The sequence below is a fragment of the Notolabrus celidotus genome, chromosome 14 (genome assembly GCF_009762535.1).
Source record: "Notolabrus celidotus isolate fNotCel1 chromosome 14, fNotCel1.pri, whole genome shotgun sequence".
NCBI lineage: Eukaryota > Metazoa > Chordata > Actinopteri > Labriformes > Labridae > Notolabrus > Notolabrus celidotus.
The window spans coordinates 7,512,247-7,532,444 of record NC_048285.1 but is presented as its reverse complement, the minus strand read 5'-3'; the positions used below and the strand labels follow the sequence as shown (position 1 = coordinate 7,532,444).

The window sequence follows — 20,198 nt, the reverse complement described above, 5'->3', positions numbered from 1 at the left end:
TTGTAGATCATTTCAAATCTTGACCTTAGTTTTTGCCGTGAGTGCACTTTTTTTTCCCCCATTGTCGCCACCTGCTGGACAGGAAAAATAAAATTGAAGGGGCTAGACGATTGAAGCACAAACTTGCATCGCTTTAAAAATCACAATTTGTAAATCATCGGAATACAAATTCATGGAGATATATTGGAAAAAACATCCAAACAAAAAAAAGAACATCAACAAGAGAATTTAATTAATTTCAAAGACTTGAGGTTGCATCATTGCAGTCTTTCTTGTATTACCGAGATTTGGAAAAAGTTTGAGTTCATTCTTCTCTCTGTTATTTTACTGTTTTTAAGACACCACAAAACCAACATGTTGTTAACAAGAAAATCAAAATCTCTAATCAACGTCAAATTTAGATTATGACAAAATATATCTTTGATGGAGTGCAAGCAAACCACAATGAAAGCAATACACACTCAGAATAATAAATTCCCCTTCAAGCCAACCAACACTACTTTTTGTTCCACTTAAATTTGTTTGTGAAAATAGTCGGATAGATAAACATTGTTCAACATTTCCAATGTACTTCCTATGGCATTGGGAGGGGTTGGGTGGGACAAATATTGTTTCCTTAATTGTCTTGCCCTATCATCACTGCATTCTTGATGAACACATTTTCAACAATAAACAAACATTACGCTGTGAGAACTTGTCACACAGCACAAAAACCTTAAATAATGCAGTCCTCTCACTGACGGCCTGAGATAAAGAAGAGGAATATGTAAATCCTGTAGAGTTCACATGAAAGAGAAATAGATTCAAACATATTGAACATATGGAGGTGGACTAAATATTATGTATACAAAGACTTTTATAGTTGCTGACAGCTCAAAAGTTTTGTATGATAATGGAGCTCCTGTGCTGGGCACAGATGACTTTGTCGATGTAGAGAGAGTTTGCTTTCTTCTCAATGTTCTCCTGCAGGTCCAGCTGACATCGAATCAGAGCCCTCTGCTCCTCCTCTGACCGGGACACTGCCTCGTGCAGCCTGAGAGTGCAAAGGTAAAAAGACACCTCATTATGATTCATGCTATAAGATGATTTCCTTACAGTACACATTAGCTTGCATGGTAAGAAGGTGATAGGTGATCAACATACTTTCAGTGTCTTGTTTGTGGTCTATTTGAACTAGCAGCTCATCAAACTTAAGCTGCTACTCTTTATTAAACAGGTGTTCCCTCGTACCTTTACTATAAAAGCCAGTGTGTCCAGGACTTACTTGTTGATAGAAATTGGGAGCTGGTAGACCTCGGCGAGGAGCTGGGCCTGTGCTGGATCATAGCATTGCTCCTTGCCAGGCCTCCTATGGCGCAGAGCCAGACGGCTTTGCGCCAAGGCCAAAGAATGTTCGCTCTCAGTGACAGCTACCTGAAGATCCTCTCTGATTCTCTGCTGTCCGACAATCTCAGAGAGAGTCTAGAGGGAAAAGATGGTCACTGGTCATCCTAAATCAAAGTTTTAATAAAAACTTAGCTCTTAAATGGTAAATGAAAACAATGTTTCACTCTCACTCTTTGTACAATATCTCTCACACTTTTATTTCTTATGCACCATTCATGTATTTCCTACCCTGACCAGTTGATCCTCCATCTGTCTCCTGGCTGTTTTGATCTCCTGGACGTTCAGCTGAAAGGCTGTGTTTGTTGCCTGGATCTGCCTCTGCATGTCAGTGGTGGTCTGCGTCAAGATGGACTTCACCAGGGCCTGTAAGGACTGAGAGTTGGTCTGCTGCTGCTCGGCTGTGGTTATGTGGATGTCAGAGATGTTTTCCCACTGCACTGGAGTCACTGCCAAGCTGAGGGAGGGAGAAGTTTCAGAAATATGAAGGACCCCAAAGTTTTACAGGATAAAACCAACTTTACTCAGACATCATATCATTTTCTGTTTGTTTACGGGGCAAACAGGTACATGGTGGTTCACCTCTGCATGATAGCTTGTGAGTGTTTGGATTTTTGCAGCATTTCGATGTTATGGTTGGTCATTAAGGCACATGAGTTGTCAATGCTCTGCGCCTCAAGTTTCTCCTTCAGATCTTTCTCCAGCTGGTACTTGGACGATCGATGCAATCTGGAACACAAATTAGCATATACAGAGAGATTGGATTTTCTCACCAAGTTTCAATAAAGTAACTCTCTAATTGTCTGCATACTTTTATGAGCCCCTTGATTAGGTACCAATACTAGTATCCTTTCTTTCCTCCTTACCTTATCTGCTCAATGATCTGCTCTACCACATGCTGCAGAACGACCTCCACTCCCTCTATAATCTCCCTCTCTTTCAGGAGCTCTGTGTACACATCATCATGACGTCTCTCAGACGGGAAACGTTTCGTTCTGCAGACCATAGAAGAGAAAAAGAGTGTCTTCCTTTGATGCATAGTACACAGGGTTTAACCAAACATATGGAACACTGAATGTGACATCTCATCATATTTCATGGGATCCATGGATATAGAGTTGTTTCACAAAGTTGGTGATGGGTGATTTTATAATCTCTGATCTAGCTAAATAGGTATCGTTTTTATGGAATTTGGTTCATCATTATTTCAAAAGAGCACGGTTCTTAAAGGCCCTGTGAGGAGTTTTGAACTGGCTGAGAAACAGACTGAAAATGATACCGATGCCTCTTTATGACCTTCAATAGCAAACAATGCCATCAGCAACAACACTGACACCTTCTCTGTTGTCATTTTTAATGCCTGAAACCACCCTGAGGGGGCAGGTGTCAGACCAGATGATGGACATCTTGCTTCAGAAACAGCCTTTATCGACTGTTTTCATGGAAAATAATCACATTGCCTGATAAAGTTGACTGTTAAAAGACAAAAGGATGAGGTTTTTGTTGAAAACACGACTTTTTCAAATAAAGGACAAGAGATAAGAGGTATCACTTTGTTCACAAGGGGGCGCCAGAACCGATACAAAACAAAAGTTCCTCACAGCAGCTTTAAATGTGCAAATATTTGACATAGCCTGGATTTTGTTGTTTTAGGGGAACATTTTAAATTCATAGTTTATTTTATTTAGAACTACCAGAAACATAATTTAATTTTTTTTTGGATGAATAAACTGGACATTAAATGAAACTCTTGTTTCCTGGTGGTCTGGGCTCCAGTTAGAACCATAAATCTATCACATTCTTGTTTTTTGAGATCCCCTGCCCCACGTCCGGTCTCACCTCTCCTCTAGGCAGAGAATGGTAACTCTCAGAGGCTCTTTGCAGGCCTCCAGTGCTTTTACCACTCTGCTCTGCAACACTAGGAGGTCATCAATCCCCACATTAATCTCCTCCAGCCTCAGCTCCAACTCCTTCTTCAGAAACTGTATGTCTCTGATCCGCTGATCTAAACAGCAGAAGATAAAGAAAAAGAACAACAGTCCACCTCTGTAGTTGTGCAACATTTCTTTCTCCATTTCTGCACAGAGACCAGCTTGATTCATCGTATTCCTTCTCTTACCAAGTTGCTTGGTGTCATCACTTTGCATTCGTTTACATGCTTTTTCGGTTTCCAGGATCAGCCTCCTGCATCCTGCTCTGAAGAGCTCACAATGGTTCCGCATGACCTCCATATTTTCGAGGTTGGGCACAGCAGCCCGTTGGAGACTATGATGCAGGACAGACATTGTTCTCCGCTGCACTGACAAACAGGAAGTAAGAATTTAGATGAAGTAACAGGTAGAAAAATGGCAGCCTTTTGATAGATAGATAGATAGATAGATAGATAGATAGATAGATAGATAGATAGGTAGGTAGGTAGGTAGGTAGGTAGGTAGGTAGGTAGGTAGGTAGATAGATAGATAGATAGATAGATAGGTAGGTAGGTAGGTAGGTAGGTAGGTAGGTAGGTAGGTAGGTAGGTAGGTAGATAGATAGATAGATAGATAGATAGATAGATAGATAGATAGATAGATAGATAGATAGGTAGGTAGGTAGATAGATAGATAGGTAGGTAGGTAGCTAGGTAGATAGATAGGTAGATAGGCAGGTAGATAGATAGATAGATAGATAGATAGATAGATAGATAGATAGATAGATAGATAGATAGATAGATAGATAGATAGATAGATAGATAGGTAGATAGATAGGTAGGTAGGTAGGTAGCTAGGTAGATAGATAGGTAGATAGGCAGGTAGATAGATAGATAGATAGATAGATAGATAGATAGATAGATAGATAGATAGATAGATAGATAGATAGATAGGAAGATAGATAGATAGATAGATAGATAGATAGATAGATAGATAGATAGATAGATAGATAGATAGGTAGGTAGGTAGGTAGCTAGGTAGATAGATAGGTAGATAGGCAGGTAGGTAGATAGATAGATAGATAGATAGATAGATAGATAGATAGATAGATAGATAGATAGATAGGTAGATAGATAGATAGATAGATAGATAGATAGATAGATAGATAGATAGATAGATAGATAGATAGATAGATGTTGACAGCTATGATTTCCTACAAAGAAACTAGCAAGTGATACCATTAGCCCTGAAGTAAGCCAGCCAGCTACCCAATTTCCAAACTAACCTTAAAGTCGTGTTGCCTCTCTTTACTCGTTAGAAAGACAATGCATAAAAACAGGAACATATTGTCATTGAACATACCTTAATATTTCGCTTAAACCCCCGGGTCTTCAGCCCCTCGGTCGAGATTAAATGCAACCAAACAAATGGTTTCCATGGCACACGACCAACACGGAGGCGGTCCGTTTTCCTCTTTAGCCAATCAAAGAGCTTCACGATGCCTACATGTGATCGACTCACCCTGGACAACAATTTATGTTATCATTGAAAAGTTACAATAAACCTGAAGCAGGGTCAACGAGATTTAACCCTTTGTTTGGAAGTAGTGAACTACTAAATACACTAATACTATGATCATAGTTTAATACGGGAGAGGATTAGGGAAAAAAAATTTAAGGTAAACTTTTTTTTAAAATTATTGTTATTCAGAGAAAAAAGTCAGAATTCTGAGAATTTTCTGTCTGATTGTGATTGTGAAAATAAACTGTAGTATCCAGGAAGGCCAATTCATCTGAAGTTATTGTGTGTTTAAGTTTGATCTTTGGATGGAGTTGATTTAGAACCGCTATAAAGGAGTGGAAGGAGTCGACGACGTCAACGGTCCAAACACCGAAGATGACGTCAAGATAACTACTTCTGGCAAAGGCGGAATGTTCTCAGTCTGCAAGGTAGATGTAAGCGTATGAATATGTCCTCCACATAGCACACCAGCAAACCTGTAGGAAATATTTGCCGCTAAATTGAAAGTCGTTTCTGGTCAGAGTAGCCTGAGGATTTCCTCATCAGGACCCCGGGGGTCAGGTGATTGGAAGATGGCCTGCCTGATAGCTGCCAGACCCAGGTGTGTTTCATGAATAGGATTATGAATAGGCTTAGCGCTATTATTAGGGTTAGGGTTATGAATAGGGTTAGGGCTATGAATAGGGTTAGAGTTAGGTTAAGGGTTATGAATAGGGTTAGGGTTATGAATAGGGTTAGAGTTAGGTTTAGGGTTATGAATGGGGTTAGGGCTGGGTTAGGGTTATGATTAGGGTTAGGGTTAGGGTTGGGGTTAGGGTTAAGGTTATGGTTTTGAATAGGGTTAGGAGTTAGGAGTGAAGCTGCATCCTCTCCAGGTTTTACATTGGATTTTGTGCTAATTATTGCAGGTTACTCTAGCTTTGTGTCTTATTGTAGAGAGGAGCTGTCAGCACCTCCACTCTCTGCTGCAATAGTTGTGATCTTGAGCTGATGAGTTCATTTCCACATGGCTGAAAGCGAATGAAACTCTTCCTTAAGATTATTTTGAAACTCAGACTCAACCGATTATTGGTCAGATAGTGAAGTTTAACCAGAAAGATAAAAATAAAAGTCCCAGTTGGAAGTTTAAAGGTCTTTAATGGTCCAGTCAAACCCTCTCTTAAAGCACCAAGCATTGCAGCCATTACTATGGTTTTGTATAACATATCAAATTGAGTCATTCATGTGTTGATTTTCTGTCATGTATATACAATGTTTTAGAGTAACTCTGAAATCAATAGTATTACAATGTAGAGTATAAGAGTATTTATATGTTTATTACTTATCACACTTCATCTTGGGCAGTGAAGATGCAGGTGGGGAAAAATTAAGTAGCTCTAAATGGTTAAAGCTGCTGCCAACAAACTTATTCAATTGGTCACTTGATCTCAGCCTCTCAACACCACATATAGCTACAAAAGAAACGTTTTTTTTTCACAGCATTACAAGATACTACTCATAAATAGCATTAAAAAAAGCATAGTCCATTTGAAAAATAAATCTAGTCAGCTGTCAGAGTCATATGGATTCATACAGACATCTGGATTCGGGATCTGGACCTGTATATTTTAGATGATCACGCAGGCCGCAGATTGCAGTTAACTTTGTGTACGCCAAGGCATTATGGCTGCCACTCATCATCAGCTTCAGTTCGGTTCATCCTCAAATATGAACTGTGAATTTAAAAAAAGGCAGAGGCAGAGCATTGTGTGCTCTTTTGAGGTATCACTTAATACACTAACACAAGGTGACAAAGCAAGTGAAGGCTCATTGGCTCCATGTCTAAGGTTATGCTGTATATTTGAAAACACTTGCCACATGAGTGTTTTTTTTCCCCTGCTAAAACTTAGAAAGGATGGCTCATTCATTCAGTTTTTTAACTATATACAAGAAAATAAGTTCATTTCATTCATCATTTAACTGTTTCAGCCTTTTTTTGATAATTCAGACACCTGACTTTTTCAGTATTGAAATGTTTATGAATATTTGCCTTCACTGTTAATGAAAAAGGCATCAGTCAACAGTCACTTTGTACCACTGATAATACATTTTATTGGTGTATTTGTGATAAAATGAAGAAGAATAAGGTACTGAGTAGTTGTAGAGTTGGACCTTTTAAATTAGAACATGCAGGATGTTTAGATTTTCAGTTACTTTGCCACGTTTTAATCTATGAAAAAATAGATTTCATTGTTCAAAAATCCATTGTTACATTTATAAATTTGTTATTATCGCCCTGTTATCATTTAAACTCTGCAGTTGTTGTAAAAAAGCTCCCCTACTGGTTGATCGGAGAACTGCTGGAGAAATTCTCCCAGTTCATTCACAGCGAGCTTCTCCACCCGGTTCTCCTCTGTGTTCCTGGCTGCTGCCGCACCACTCTGAACGGGTCTGTCATTGTTGTCCACACAGCAGTAGGCATTCCACAGGTAGTCTGGGATATTGACCCGCCTCATATTGTTTTTAATAATCCAGTTGTCTGCTGAGGGAATGGCACCAACCAGCACATAGGCCTTAGAGCACTTCTCCCTGAACAGGTCAGTGAGCTGGGACTCGTGGATCCTCCAGGCGTTCTGGTTTAGCTTGGGGTTCTGAGGAACCACATTGGTCAGGGTGAAAGTGGCGTTGCGGCTGGGAACTGAAAGACAGAACAGAGGATCGAGTTTGGATAAAAGCATGTTGAGGTGAGGAAAAAAGGACAACCAAGATGTGTCTGAAAGGCGTCAGTTTTGCTCAGTGATTAAGTTACAAATGTACAAAGGCTATAGTCATAAAGTCCCCACCCTCTCTCCTGATTTCCTGCTCCATCAACTGTCCTATCCTCTCTAAATGAAGGCATACAAGCCCCAAAATATAACAACAACAAAAAAACATCCATGTTAGATATATTTATGTCTGGGTTGAAATATTAATTAATTATTCTGTGCATATTGTGTCCAGTTCTGATGCACGCAGTGGTGGGCAAAGTCAGCTTCATTACTTAAGTCAAAGTATAGATACTCCTGGTCAAATATTACTCCACTACAAGTGGAAGTTGTTCCGTCAAATTATTACTTGAGTTAAAGTACTGAAGTACTTGATTTAAAAAATACTTATATTCAAAGAAAAAATCTTTGTATTTTCACAATACATAAGTGCAGTCAAGAATACATAGGAGTACATCCGGTTACATCATGTTTATCTAGAAACCATTACTTTAAATCTCTAAAAACTATACCATGGAATAAAAACAGCAATTAAGTTACTCCATGCACAGACAACTTACTTTGAAATGTTCATCTGGAATGAAACAAATGTTACGTAGCTCAACACGCTTTCTCAGGACGAACTGGAAGTTTGTGTATGTTTGGGCAGAGTGGGAAACAGAGATAACTCTACAAAAGACACATATCATTCTTCATTTTAAAAACCTCTAACACGGGCTGAAGATATGGCCTGCCTGATCAGAGTTAAATTTGCTCTGGGTTTTCTCCACATTCCACTGTGGAGATGCACGATATACAAGTATGGCTAAACCACTGAGACAAACAGAACTACACGAACACATTTTACTGTCCTAGGATCAGATTTCAGAAAAGAGAAGCAAATTCATGAGCTGACTTCAAAGCAAAAGTAGTGAGTAACTATAGAGCATCGATAGAAACGTAGTGGAGTAAAAAGCACAATAATTTTCTTCTGAATGTAGTGGAGTAAAAGTAATACATTTCCCCAAACAATAATACTCAAGTAAAGTACAGATACTCAAATAATGCAGTTAGGTACAGTACTCAATTAAATTTACTTTGTAACTGTCTGCCACCGGATGTACATGAAGTTCTACACTGAGGGGTAACAGGCCCATACAGGGCCTTAATACCTGTGGGATCTTCTGGAAGTTGGTAGTTTTGATAGACGTGTGCTTGTCACTAATTCATGCCTTCTTATGAATTCTTAACCACAACAGCAATTGAATAAATAAAAAAGCAAAATCAACACTCTGAACAGTTTTACTCAGTTCTCAGCTGATATCTATGTCTGGTAACTTCTGCCACCTACTGGCCTCACCCACAAAATACTACCTCAACCCTCAATACCTGCATGGTGTCCGTTGGGGTTGAGGTGACCACGATCGAAGCCAGAGTGTTTGTAGTCCTCATTCAGAGCCTGTCTCTCTCCTTGGTAGATCCCAGGGTAGTCTTTCCCCAGCCAGTAACCATCCTTCATCTCTGCTTGCCATGTCATGTTAACCAGCTATAAAGCACACCACAAACTCTCAGAGTTAAACACACAAAGGTTTTCACTGGCTAAATGCCTGGAGCTGTCCTATGAAGTCAGACATGGTGGTAATATGGATCATTTCAGTACTGTGGATGCACATAAACCATAGAAACTAATGTGTCACTAACCTGAGGCTCTACAAACCACCTTTTCTCTCTGCCTCCTCCATTGCTGGGCTCAAACTGATATGCAGCGTACACAGCAATGCGATTGTTGGTGTCATACATCGTGGCAAAGTGGTACCTGGAGGTGTAAAGATTCATTACCGTGATTTGAAGACTTGTGCTGAGAAGAAGTGAGGAACAAGCGAGCATGGAGGGATAACACATAGGACATTCACTAAACTGTGCTGAGGTAAATAAAGTGACAGTCCATTCTTTTGTTGAAAGCCATGTGTGTTTTTGTTGGTCATATAAAGGCATCAGTATTAATTTCAACTTGTTTCATAACCCACCAAAAAATCTTAACAAAAGCTTTATTCATAATTGCTTTAAATGATAAAATAATTTCATTTGAATAAAACTTAATCCCTGTCGTTCCTTGTGCTGGAGTATTTTTTAAAGTGTTTTTTTTTTCCTTTTCTCATAGTCAATCAAAAATTAAGTTTTGATATTTATCTGAAAACACCAAGCTTTGTCTTAGGCAGACATCTATATCCCACTCTCAGTCTTTTCCTCACCTGTTGACAAAGCGCTGACAGAGACGAGCAGCACCGGGTGTAGAAGCCCCCCACTCCGGCACCTTCTCTTTATAGAAGTACTTCATGCATTCTGGTACATCCTGAGATAAAGAATAACAAGAAAACACAGCCTTCTAAGCCTTCTACTCCCCCAACACACACATATACAGATTTAATCTTTCTTTAAGCTTTAGAATAAAGTAGATTAAAGACACAAACCTCAAAACGTTCCACAACATCTGCATGAGCAGAACAGAGGAGCGAGAGAAATGCACACAAAGTCACCAAGGTTTGCATCCTGGTAAAAACCTCTGGAACTGATGGTTACGAACCACCCTATAGAGCAAAAACAAATATAGAAGACATACTCTACCAGTCAAAAGTTTGGACACACCTTCTCATGCAATGTTTTATTTATGTTAATTATTTTCAACATTGTAGATTCATACTGAAGACATCAAAACTATGAAATAATCTGGTTTGGCCATAATTTGGATTACAACAGTAATCAAATTGAGCTATCCAATGTGTACTACCTCTGAACAACACAACTGATGGTCTCAAACACATTAAGAAGGCAAGTCATTCTACAAATGAACTCTTGACAAGGCTTATGTCAATTAGAAACCATTCCAGGAGACCACGTCATGAAGCAGACTGAGAATACTAAGAGTATGCAAAGCTGTCATGAAGGAAAAAGGGGGCTACTTTACAGAATCTAAAATATAAAACATATTCTGCTTTGTTTAACACTTTTTTGTGAATTAAATAAGTCCATGTATGTTCTTTCATAGTTTTGATGTCTTCAGTATTAATTTACAGTGTTTCAAATAATTAAAATAAATAAAAACTGTTGAATGAGAAGGTGTTTCCAAACTTTTGACTGGTAGTGTAACTATAGATAAAATGAATATGTGTTGTTGTGCTCGAGGTAATATGTGTATGCTGAAACAGCTTAGGCCTCCTCGAGGAGAAAGATCAGTCTGTTTGTACCATCTGTGTTTGAATGTGTGTGTTTCCACTCACCTGCTGGTGCACCTGTTTGCTTCCAAGGTCCACCACACGGTCAGAGCACAGACCGGCTTTTATATGTGACTTCTCTTCACCTTTTACCTCGAACACTGTTGGCTTTTATCTGAGCTCATGTTCACACGTGATATCTGTGTGGGATGGTGCAGAATTGAATCACCACAAAAACTGTCCAGAAGGAAATCCAAAAGACTGAGAGTCAATGAATGAAATACAAATATAGAAAATGCCAAAGTCAGCATTGCAAACTAATGGATCCCTCTGGAATTGTGTATGATGTCAGATAACAACCCTTATGTTGAGTATGACGTGAATACTGTTGTAAAAAGTAAAGAGAGGCTGTTTCTTCAGCGTGCTGTCAACTGACTTGCCTGACACCATGTTTTCAGACATAAGAAATAATACTTCATAAATTGTCAGTCTTGTTATCAATGATCAATGGTACTCCTTAAAATTACTTCTTAAATTCTTGTTCTATTTATGAATTATCTATTTCTGTTATTTTATATATTTTGAATATATGTCTTTGATTAAATTAAATTAAATTTATTTAAATTAAATTAAATTTAATTTAATTAAATTAAATTTAATTTAATTTAATTTAAATAAATTAAATTTAATTTAATTTAATTTGATTTAATTTGATTTGTTGTAACCTGATTAGTAGGTTGATTTAATGACACAAAATCTGTGAAAAATTATCTTGTATGACAACTCAAAGACTGATTTGGGATCCACAACAGAAATGACCTGTATGTTAACTAGTTGTAAGTAGCTTCACCTTTACCAGCCGTAGTATTAAAGACATATGTGTATAGGTGCATCCAAAGTTATAATCTATATCAGAAAATAATCTTTATGAAAAAAAACATATAATCCTTATACTTACTTCACGGTTGTTTCATGTGCTGCCCTTTTTACGCCACTTGTTTTAAGGCCTGCTGTGAAAATCACTTCATGAAATCAAGCTGTGTAATTCTAGAGAATTTTCCACTCCCTGGAAACAAGATCACTCTCCACATTGACTGTGTGTCAGTCAGGGATTTGCAGCTACAGCTTGTGGTGATTAATCTAAATGGGTGTTTCAATACATCAGACAACAGTCACTTTTCAAAAAAGTCCTGTGATGTTCATCTCTGTTATCTGAAACCAAGTTCAGCTCCTGAATTATTAAAAACATGATTTTTGCTGATTCACTCCCAGTCTCCCACAGCAGCTTTAGGTTAGGTAACACCCAGATATCTGTTCATGTGTCGTTTTTCCCACGAGCACAGGCTCACATGCTCTCACATGCTGAGCTCCGTGCTCTTCATCTCACTTTTACTTACAGTTATTGTGACAATTCCTGGAGGAATTTCTATATTTAACTTTTCCACATGTCCAGTGAGGTCGGGAGGTCATGTTGGAGCTGTGTTATTTCAGCTGGTAAGCAGATCTGTAATCGCCTCAAGGAAACATCAGTAAACTGGAGACCTTCAAAACTAAAGCATAATACAAAACTCTATCACTCCACTCTCAGTTCTTCCACTACATTTACTTACATACTAATACGCAAGCCCCAATTACTTTTAGCATAAGGCTTGTTTATATAAATTAATTGCCATTAAAATATGATGCTTTGTTATGAAGTGCTACTCAGTAAATTATACTGAGTGAAGGAAAATTATCAGCAAGTTGATTCTGGCCATGTTTCATGCAAAGGCCAGCAAATGTCATGTTGGAGGAATGTGTTTAATTTGCATCTCACATTGGAAGCCCTTAGTGGGATTTGAATCCAGAACCATCAGACTGTAAGGTAGCAGCCCTGTACAACACACCACAGAGCTGCTTAGCAGTGCAGGCTTTTTTATTTTTTTCATTCCAACATTTTGTTGTATCAGTTTAAAAGCACAGCTCAACCATTGTGAGGAAAGTTTTTCTTTTCCATCACACATTGAGGACTTGAACCCATGACGATCAGACTGAAGGACAGCAGCAATATCCACAACACCACAGAGCTGCCTGGCAGTAATTGCTTTTTTTAATCTTTTCATTCCAACATTTTGTTGTCGTAATTCAAAAGCACAGCTCAACCACATTGTGAGGAAACTGTTTAATTTCCATCTGGTAAAAAGAAACAGTTTCCTCTAAAGGTGGTTGAGTTGTGTTTTTAAACAACTAAAACAAATTGGTGGAATGAAAAGACCGAAAAAGGCAATCACTGACAGGCAGCTCTGTGGTGTTGTGGATGTGACTGCTGCCTTACGGTCTGATGGTTCAGGGTTCAAATCCTACCTCCAGGACCCGGAGGCTTTCAGGTAGGATTGTAGTCTCTTACCCCTAACACTGACTCTGAGACTCTCCCCTGAGTCAAGAGACTGCAGCCCTATAAACCAAAACCTCATGCCACAAGTCAAGCTTCTTCCCCCATGTGCCAATCCTCATTAACAATGCCCGGCCTCACCCTCACATCCCACCTGGCACAGACTCTTATCTAGCCCCAGAACCTCTTAACATTACAGAAATCAGACTCTTTGGGTATAATTAACATAATAATATTTCTCTATGACTTCTGTCATTGTTTTTGCACCACAAAACCAAGACAAATTCCTTCTATGTAAACCTAGCAACAAACTGGAATCGTATTCTGAAATGAAAAGGATGAATCCATCGTAAAATAATTTTGTGTTGCTGTTTTATACAAATGTATTAAAAACTAACACCACCAATATGACCCACAAAAGGAAACCACAACCTGCATGAACCTGACTTATGATTTAAAATGAACTACAATAAAAGTGTAACACCCACAGGGGATATTTGTCTTCCTCTTGAATTTTAAACCTTCCCTAATTCTATTCAATGTAAAGGACTCAATAGGTTTCTCAGAAGTAACTATTCTTTTAAGTGAACATTATTAAAATCCATACCACTGATTAACTTTTTCAAACCACAAACCACAAGTAGATGCTATTGAAGTGGTTTTGCTATCAGCTGCTTGGCCATTGTTTACTTCCGCTTTCCCAAACCGAAAAGCAGCACGGCCCAGAACAGTCACTACATACTACCTTAAAACACAGTATGCAGCATGCAGCTTGCAGAACTCTTCAAAATAAGTTTACTCTATTGGCATATCTAATCTCTTTGCTGATTTTGTCTATGCATAATTAGTAATTCCTTAGTCACTGTGGTATCACTCACTCGCCTTATTTTTGTAGCGTCACTCTGACACTGATATTTGCCCAGTGGCAGAAGTGTCACACAGTGACAAACACACACACATATATATATATATATATATATATATATATATATATATATATATATATATATAAATAGTCAATATTTATGCTGATGGTTTCACTTGTTTTTTAAGATCATAGAGAGCAACAATTATTTCAGTCCATTTAGTTAACATCTTAAATCCCCAACAATGACTGTAATGGTGCAACTGTTGCCCAAAAAAGTCCTCTATTGTAGAACCTGCTGTTGTCTCACTGCGCTTCATTCTGATGCCTCACATCCAATAATTGATTTCCTTCAGCTCCAGCCATCCTCAGTTAAGTCACGTCCCAAAACAATTTTTTTAAAGAGTAATCAACAACTTTACTTAACATGATGACATGTCAACATATTAACTGCACATTTTGAGCAAATCACATGTAGTGTGTGTATGATTATCATTCATGATTGAAGATTTATGTGTTGGTGCAAAATATTCATGGCAGAAATTTAACCTGCATAAAATAACCATCACGTTTAATAACCATCCAATTAAAGATCCAAGGCACATGGCATTCTCATTTTGATATTAACACCCTGCTGCTTTAAGACGGTTAAAATGTGTATATGTTTAATCTTATATAATGAAACACTTGTCATGGTAAAGACTTGAGTAATGATACAAATTGACAAACTGCTCTCTTTGTTGGCATGTCGTTGCTAAAATATGTCCTCATATGAAATATGAGTACTGCTGTTGTCGTACAGCCAAATCAGCCGGGGTAACAGTCTCTACTACTAGGTAGTCCTTCCAAATTGAGAAGCCAGTTTATAAACAAAGAGTTCATGGAAGATGCACAGCCTCAAAACTCATGACAATCTGACAATGGGTTTTCCTATAGGCTTTACTGACTACAAAGTCATATTGTCAATTGAATCCTTTCTGAATGAAAAAATGTGGCCAACTAAAAGTATGAGAGCATCAAATGAAAAGAGTATTTAGGCTGGTGGATTGCATAGAAAACACAGAAAACATCAGGGGTATGATAAAGAGAGGCAGGGCTTTATTTTATCAGCTTTGTATTTTCCCATTACTCTGCTGACATTCATTTCTTATGTTTACTAATCAGCATAAATCTCATCGTACGTTATGGCACCACAGACTGAGTGTGCTGAGGGTCATTGCTTTATTATGATGTGAAGCAAATTAATGTTTAATTAATGATGGTTCACTACTCTGTTTTTTTTTTTCTCTTTTCAGATTTAAATGTCTAAGAGATGCAGAGAGGGACAAGGGTTAGCAAAAGGGACTACGAAAATAATTGACAAACAGAGCTAGTATTAGATTTGTTAAACTTAGGGTAGCTGTTTCTTTAAAGGGATGTAAACTAAGAAAGAATACATAAAACTTGTGAAACGATGGGCATTTTTAATCATTTTTAATTTATTCACCAATTTTTTTCATTAACTAATTGTAAACTGCATTACCTCTGCATGTGTTTCATTGACAGACTGATGTTGCACGGTTAAAGTGGGTGATACTTTATTTGTATTTGGTCAGAACTCCTGTTGTTGCTTATGTCTGCCTCTAGGTTGCAGTGTTGAATTGTGATTTCAAGTTCACCTCAGAGCTCTGTCACTCCTTCTGAACACTATTGCAATGCAGATTATTCAGGTGTTCATCTACCTGGAAAAAACTAATTCCACAAACTGATGATCCAATCATTGATCGGCTTTGTTATCAGCACTCAAAACAAGTAAATTACAGTTTTGTCTCGACAGATGACTTCAGAGCCATGCAACACCTTCAAAGTGAAGACTGTGGCAGACAGTCATTGAATGTGACACCCTGAATGACAAGAGAAAGTAGTGAACTGACGCTGTGGTGTTTTTTTATCACGTCTTTCATGTTTTTGATTTGGCCCAGAAGTTAATTTGAGTGGACTGCGTCTTTAATTGACTCGAGTAGCGCTTTGTCGCTGAAAAAGATCACAGGGAGTTGGGTTCCCCAGACGCAGATTTAGTCTAATCCTTGACTCAAAAGCATCCTCAGTTGCTGTCTGTCAATGAGAGGGAACCCAAAGAGGTTGAACAGGAAACTGTAAGTGTGAAGGATTGTAGACCAGGAAGCTTTAAAATCACTCTTTAAAGGGGCTGTGAGCTGTGTTTTTGAACTCACAGTGCTAGAAAAGCTTCTTGCAGCTCCTGAAGACCTTTTGCTTTGATTTACATTGATCCAGGTCATCTGATTGATCAGCTGGTTAGAATGTTAATTAACCAACGTGATTGTTAATGGCCTTTGGGCTCTGGTTATATTGATCCAATTTGGGTAATGAAGATTATTGTTGTTATTGGGTACCTTTGTTAAGTATTTCGGTTTTAAATTTGTGGCTGGATGTGGACAAAATATTGAAGATTCATTGATTTACATTACACCTGTTCAGTTATTTTGTGGACCTGGAGACCCCGGGTCTCTAACAAAACAGATTGGATTGAATCAGATTGAAATAGATTGCTTGATACTCGAGACTTTTCCTTCTTTTGTCAAAATTGCTAATGAAGAGGATTTTGAACTTACCTTACTAGTCTTGTTTGGGGTCTCTAAAAATAAATAAATAAAGATTAGTTATAATTTTGATAAATACAGTGCACATTAATTGTGTTTGTATGAGTAGTTTGTTGACAGTATTGTGTATGCAGTGGTAGGTTTAGGAAAAAGTAATTGTTGAGCCTAACCTTGGTGTATAATGTTAAACTGGTTGCTTTATTTGAATTTGGAGCCAGCTACCTGGGCACACGTCCACGTCCATCAATTGTTAATTACTGGCGTTACTTTTTTTCATTGCCTTTTAATGTGGAGGTTAATTAGAAAACCAGTTATAGAAACCTTTACCTTCCTTACCATTTGCTTTTCTTTAATGTCATCATTTTCATGTTATCACACTGCTGACACATCAGTAACATATACATTTTTCAATCGACCCAGGCCACCACTGCTACCTAGCCTTGCAGTGTATCACAACATCATGTAGTGAGTTGCTTTAAATGTTTTACATTTCAGAGGCATAAATTAGATCTAAACCAAATGATACTGGACTGATTTGCAGTTAAGAACCTGATGATCAATTCACTAAACTTGTTTATTTTTTATAGATTGTCTGTGGGCTTTTTCATGCCTTTGTTGAGAAGGGGACAGTGGATAGAGTGAACAACAGGGCAGAGAAAGTGGGGAACCACCAAGCTGCATCTTATGATCATGAAAAAAGAAGGCATTGTGGAAGTGCTACAAGCCGCAGTTCCCAGAGTGTCCACTTGAGACTGGCTCCAAAAGGCCAAAAGGTCTCATTAAAACCGATGTAAAGACGCCCATTTCTACCACAAAACCCTGTTTACACCCTAGTACAAAAATCAGTTTTGGTCTGATTAGCTTTTTTTCTATTTGGTCACATTGTACAAGGGTACATTTTCTTAGAAACCATTTGTTTTGAATATATGAAAGTTACGAGTTTTGCATAATTAGACGTAATTAGGAGCACTACTGACTTGGCTGACAGGTGGGCATATTGTAGCTGTTAGCCAGGAGGCTAAAAACCTACCTCAACTCCACCTCTTTGCCTCTTGAAAGGCTGACCAAAAGTTAGGTTGAGTCAGCATTTTCAATATGGCGACCGCCATTACGGGGCTTCAAAAAGGGGCTTCTCTGTGTCACTGAGACTACATCCATGTTTTGTCAATGGGAAGGGCAAAGGGCTAATGGTGGAAGTCAAACCCGTAGCTGCCCCCTCAAGGAATCCAGCCTTTGTAGAAGAATGTACAATGATTTATATTACTCTCTACATGCAAACAGTATTTTAATGTTTTCTTATTTTGTTGCTTTTATAAATTGTGTCCTCATTGTTCGTTGTAGAATTAAGTGTTATCACAACAACATTTTTTACATAATATTAATCTCTGCAAGAACATTTTTGACAGCAAAATGAGCTGGCAAATAGTTTGAGGCCCAAAACATGGTGTGAGTAAAGCAAATGTCCATTCTGTTTCAGCTGAAGAAGCTCCTTTAACTTGTCCTTACTCTGGTTTCTAACTCTTTACATGAATGTCTTTACGAACACAACAAAGTCAATATGATGCTGGTAGTAAAAACATGCAGAGTTCTGATAGTCCATGTGTTTCATTAAAGATGGTCTAATTGTGTTTTCGTGCAGGTCTGGAGGGGTCTGCATGAGGCCTGAAGCAGCTCTTGTTGGCTCTGACTGCAGTGCTGCTGAGGAGGCAAAAAGGTGAGACTGCATCTTTCCACACTCTTACCTCTCGCTCTGCTCCAAGGACAGATGGCCAGACACACATCTCAGCCCAGACAGAAGAGGGAAAGAGAGGAATTCAATCACACAGCTCTCCCCCCCAACTCCAACCCCCCAACCCCATTTCCCAATATCTTCTTTCCCTCCAGTCCTCCCCCACTCTCCCTTTATCATTTTCTCTCATTCTTTTTTTTCATCTTTTTAAGTCGCTTCATTTCAGATGCATTCATACATTTCCAATATCTTTATGTATGAGTCTGTCTCCCCCTCTCCCTTCCTCCAACTCCCACCACCCCTTGTCCCCTTCCTTCACTCCTTTCTTCCCATACTCTCCCTTTCTCCTTCCCTCCATCTTCCTCTTCCTCTCTCCTTTACCTTCCTCCCTGTTTTCTTTCCTTCTCCTTCCCTATCTTCTTCCCACCTTCCCTCTCTCCATCCCATTACTGTAATCCATCACTCTTCCATCAGCCACCATGCAAACAGGCCTCCTGGTTCCCATAGCAACCACCTCCGGCCCGGCAGTGCGCAGCCCCTCTCTGATTGGCTGGCAGAGCCCAGGCAGTCTCAGTCTGTCTGGTAGATGTGGTAATTGGCTGGGAAGTCATACACACACACACACACATGCACACACACACATACACACACACACACACACACACACACACACACACACACACACACACACACACACACACACACACACACACACACACACACACACATACACACACACAAACTACATACACAATGTATAGTATCCCCACATTGGCATAAGTATGCACATCCTTGCACATACACAGAAACACACACACACACACACACACACACACACACACACACACACACACACAAAATCACACTTACTCTGGCCCTAAATACATATACATACACATTCTTTTGGGTGAATGGAAAACACACACACACACACACACACAAACACATGCACTCACACACACACACACACATGCACACACACACACACACATTGCATACACATCCTCAGAGATATGAAAGGGAGACTGGGGTCAGAGTAATGAAGCTCATAAGAAGAAAGCGGCTTCAGGCTGTGTGTGCATGTGCATACTGTACAGTGTGTGTATCTGTGTGTATATGTATGTGTGCGCATGTCTAAATGTGTGTGGCATTCATGTGTGGGTTTCTGTGTGCACAGGATGGCAGTGGGTTGGGGGTGCTGTGCAGGATTTTGGATGGGTTGGAGCTCTGCCAAAAGATGGATGAAGGAGTTTTTTTTTTTTGGAGCATATTGTTAAAAATACCTATATTCCCCCAAGGAACCAAGTCTGCACTGGTTTTCAGTTTTTCTGGCTCCTGGAAGGAAGCAGGTACATGTTGGGGGGGGGGGGGGGGGGGATTGTTGATCAGCTTGACTTCACCCTGCTGCTGTTGCTCAGCCAGGTCTGGCCAACACGGCAGCTATGATGAATGTCTCATCTCCAGGAATACATCACAAATAGCAAAACTGTACCTGCCCTGAATAGCAAAGTGTGTTCTCTTCCACGCTGTTGTTCAAAAACAATTGCACACGACGGGGCTCTTTTGTCCCTCCATTCGCAGTTGTGCAGGCCAGCTACAGCAAAACAATGCTGTCTCTTAATCTTTTGTCAATTCATAGTCTTCCTTTTTTAAACGTGTGAAGAGGTCAGAATATTTTTGGAGAGCGCTGCAAAAACAGAAAAAAAGGAGTTGTAGTGAAAGCGTTTTAGCCGCAAAGTGTATTTAAATTGGAAATGATAATTAGTTATTCAGGGTTTGAAGGCTGACTTTGAACATGCTGCTTTGATAGATTTTTATCTGCCCGGTGAGAAGAGGAAAAGATGGTTTGTGTTGGCTTCAGCTCCGAGCACACAAGTGTAACTG

General features: G+C 39.0%; 2 protein-coding genes and 1 long non-coding RNA gene across 6 annotated transcripts; 1 reads left to right on the top strand and 2 right to left on the bottom strand.

Moving 5' to 3' along the window:
- Positions 1-211: 211 nt before the first annotated feature.
- On the bottom strand, positions 212-4,786 carry tekt1 (tektin 1). Of its 2 annotated transcripts, none has more exons than XM_034701979.1 (8): positions 4,656-4,786; positions 3,503-3,677; positions 3,223-3,388; positions 2,250-2,378; positions 1,966-2,112; positions 1,615-1,840; positions 1,265-1,461; positions 212-1,033 (listed from the first exon to the last, which is right to left on the bottom strand). In XM_034701979.1, the coding sequence occupies exons 2-8, from the start codon at positions 3,666-3,668 to the stop codon at positions 874-876; spliced, it is 1,191 nt and encodes a 396-aa protein (XP_034557870.1). In that variant the 5' UTR covers positions 3,669-3,677; positions 4,656-4,786; the 3' UTR covers positions 212-873. The 2 variants fall into 2 exon arrangements, with proteins under 2 accessions (XP_034557870.1, XP_034557869.1); XM_034701978.1 differs by having other exon boundaries at positions 839-1,033; positions 3,503-3,682; positions 4,656-4,784.
- A 65-nt stretch (positions 4,787-4,851) lies between these two features.
- On the top strand, positions 4,852-19,580 carry LOC117825967. Of its 2 annotated transcripts, XR_004633946.1 has the most exons (6): positions 4,852-4,971; positions 5,108-5,242; positions 7,113-7,282; positions 7,391-7,537; positions 18,225-18,299; positions 19,492-19,580. It is a non-coding gene; the product is annotated as an uncharacterized LOC117825967 (long non-coding RNA). The 2 variants fall into 2 exon arrangements; XR_004633945.1 differs by lacking the exons at positions 18,225-18,299; positions 19,492-19,580 and adding an exon at positions 9,304-9,498.
- Positions 5,932-11,810, bottom strand: si:dkey-243k1.3 (endonuclease domain-containing 1 protein). Of its 2 annotated transcripts, none has more exons than XM_034701982.1 (7): positions 11,708-11,810; positions 10,816-10,949; positions 10,009-10,125; positions 9,790-9,890; positions 9,239-9,353; positions 8,927-9,083; positions 5,932-7,491 (listed from the first exon to the last, which is right to left on the bottom strand). In XM_034701982.1, exons 3-7 carry the CDS (start codon positions 10,084-10,086, stop codon positions 7,100-7,102), a joined length of 843 nt encoding a protein of 280 aa, XP_034557873.1. In that variant the 5' UTR covers positions 10,087-10,125; positions 10,816-10,949; positions 11,708-11,810; the 3' UTR covers positions 5,932-7,099. The 2 variants fall into 2 exon arrangements, with proteins under 2 accessions (XP_034557873.1, XP_034557871.1); XM_034701980.1 differs by having other exon boundaries at positions 10,816-10,986; positions 11,708-11,799.
- Positions 19,581-20,198: the final 618 nt, after the last annotated feature.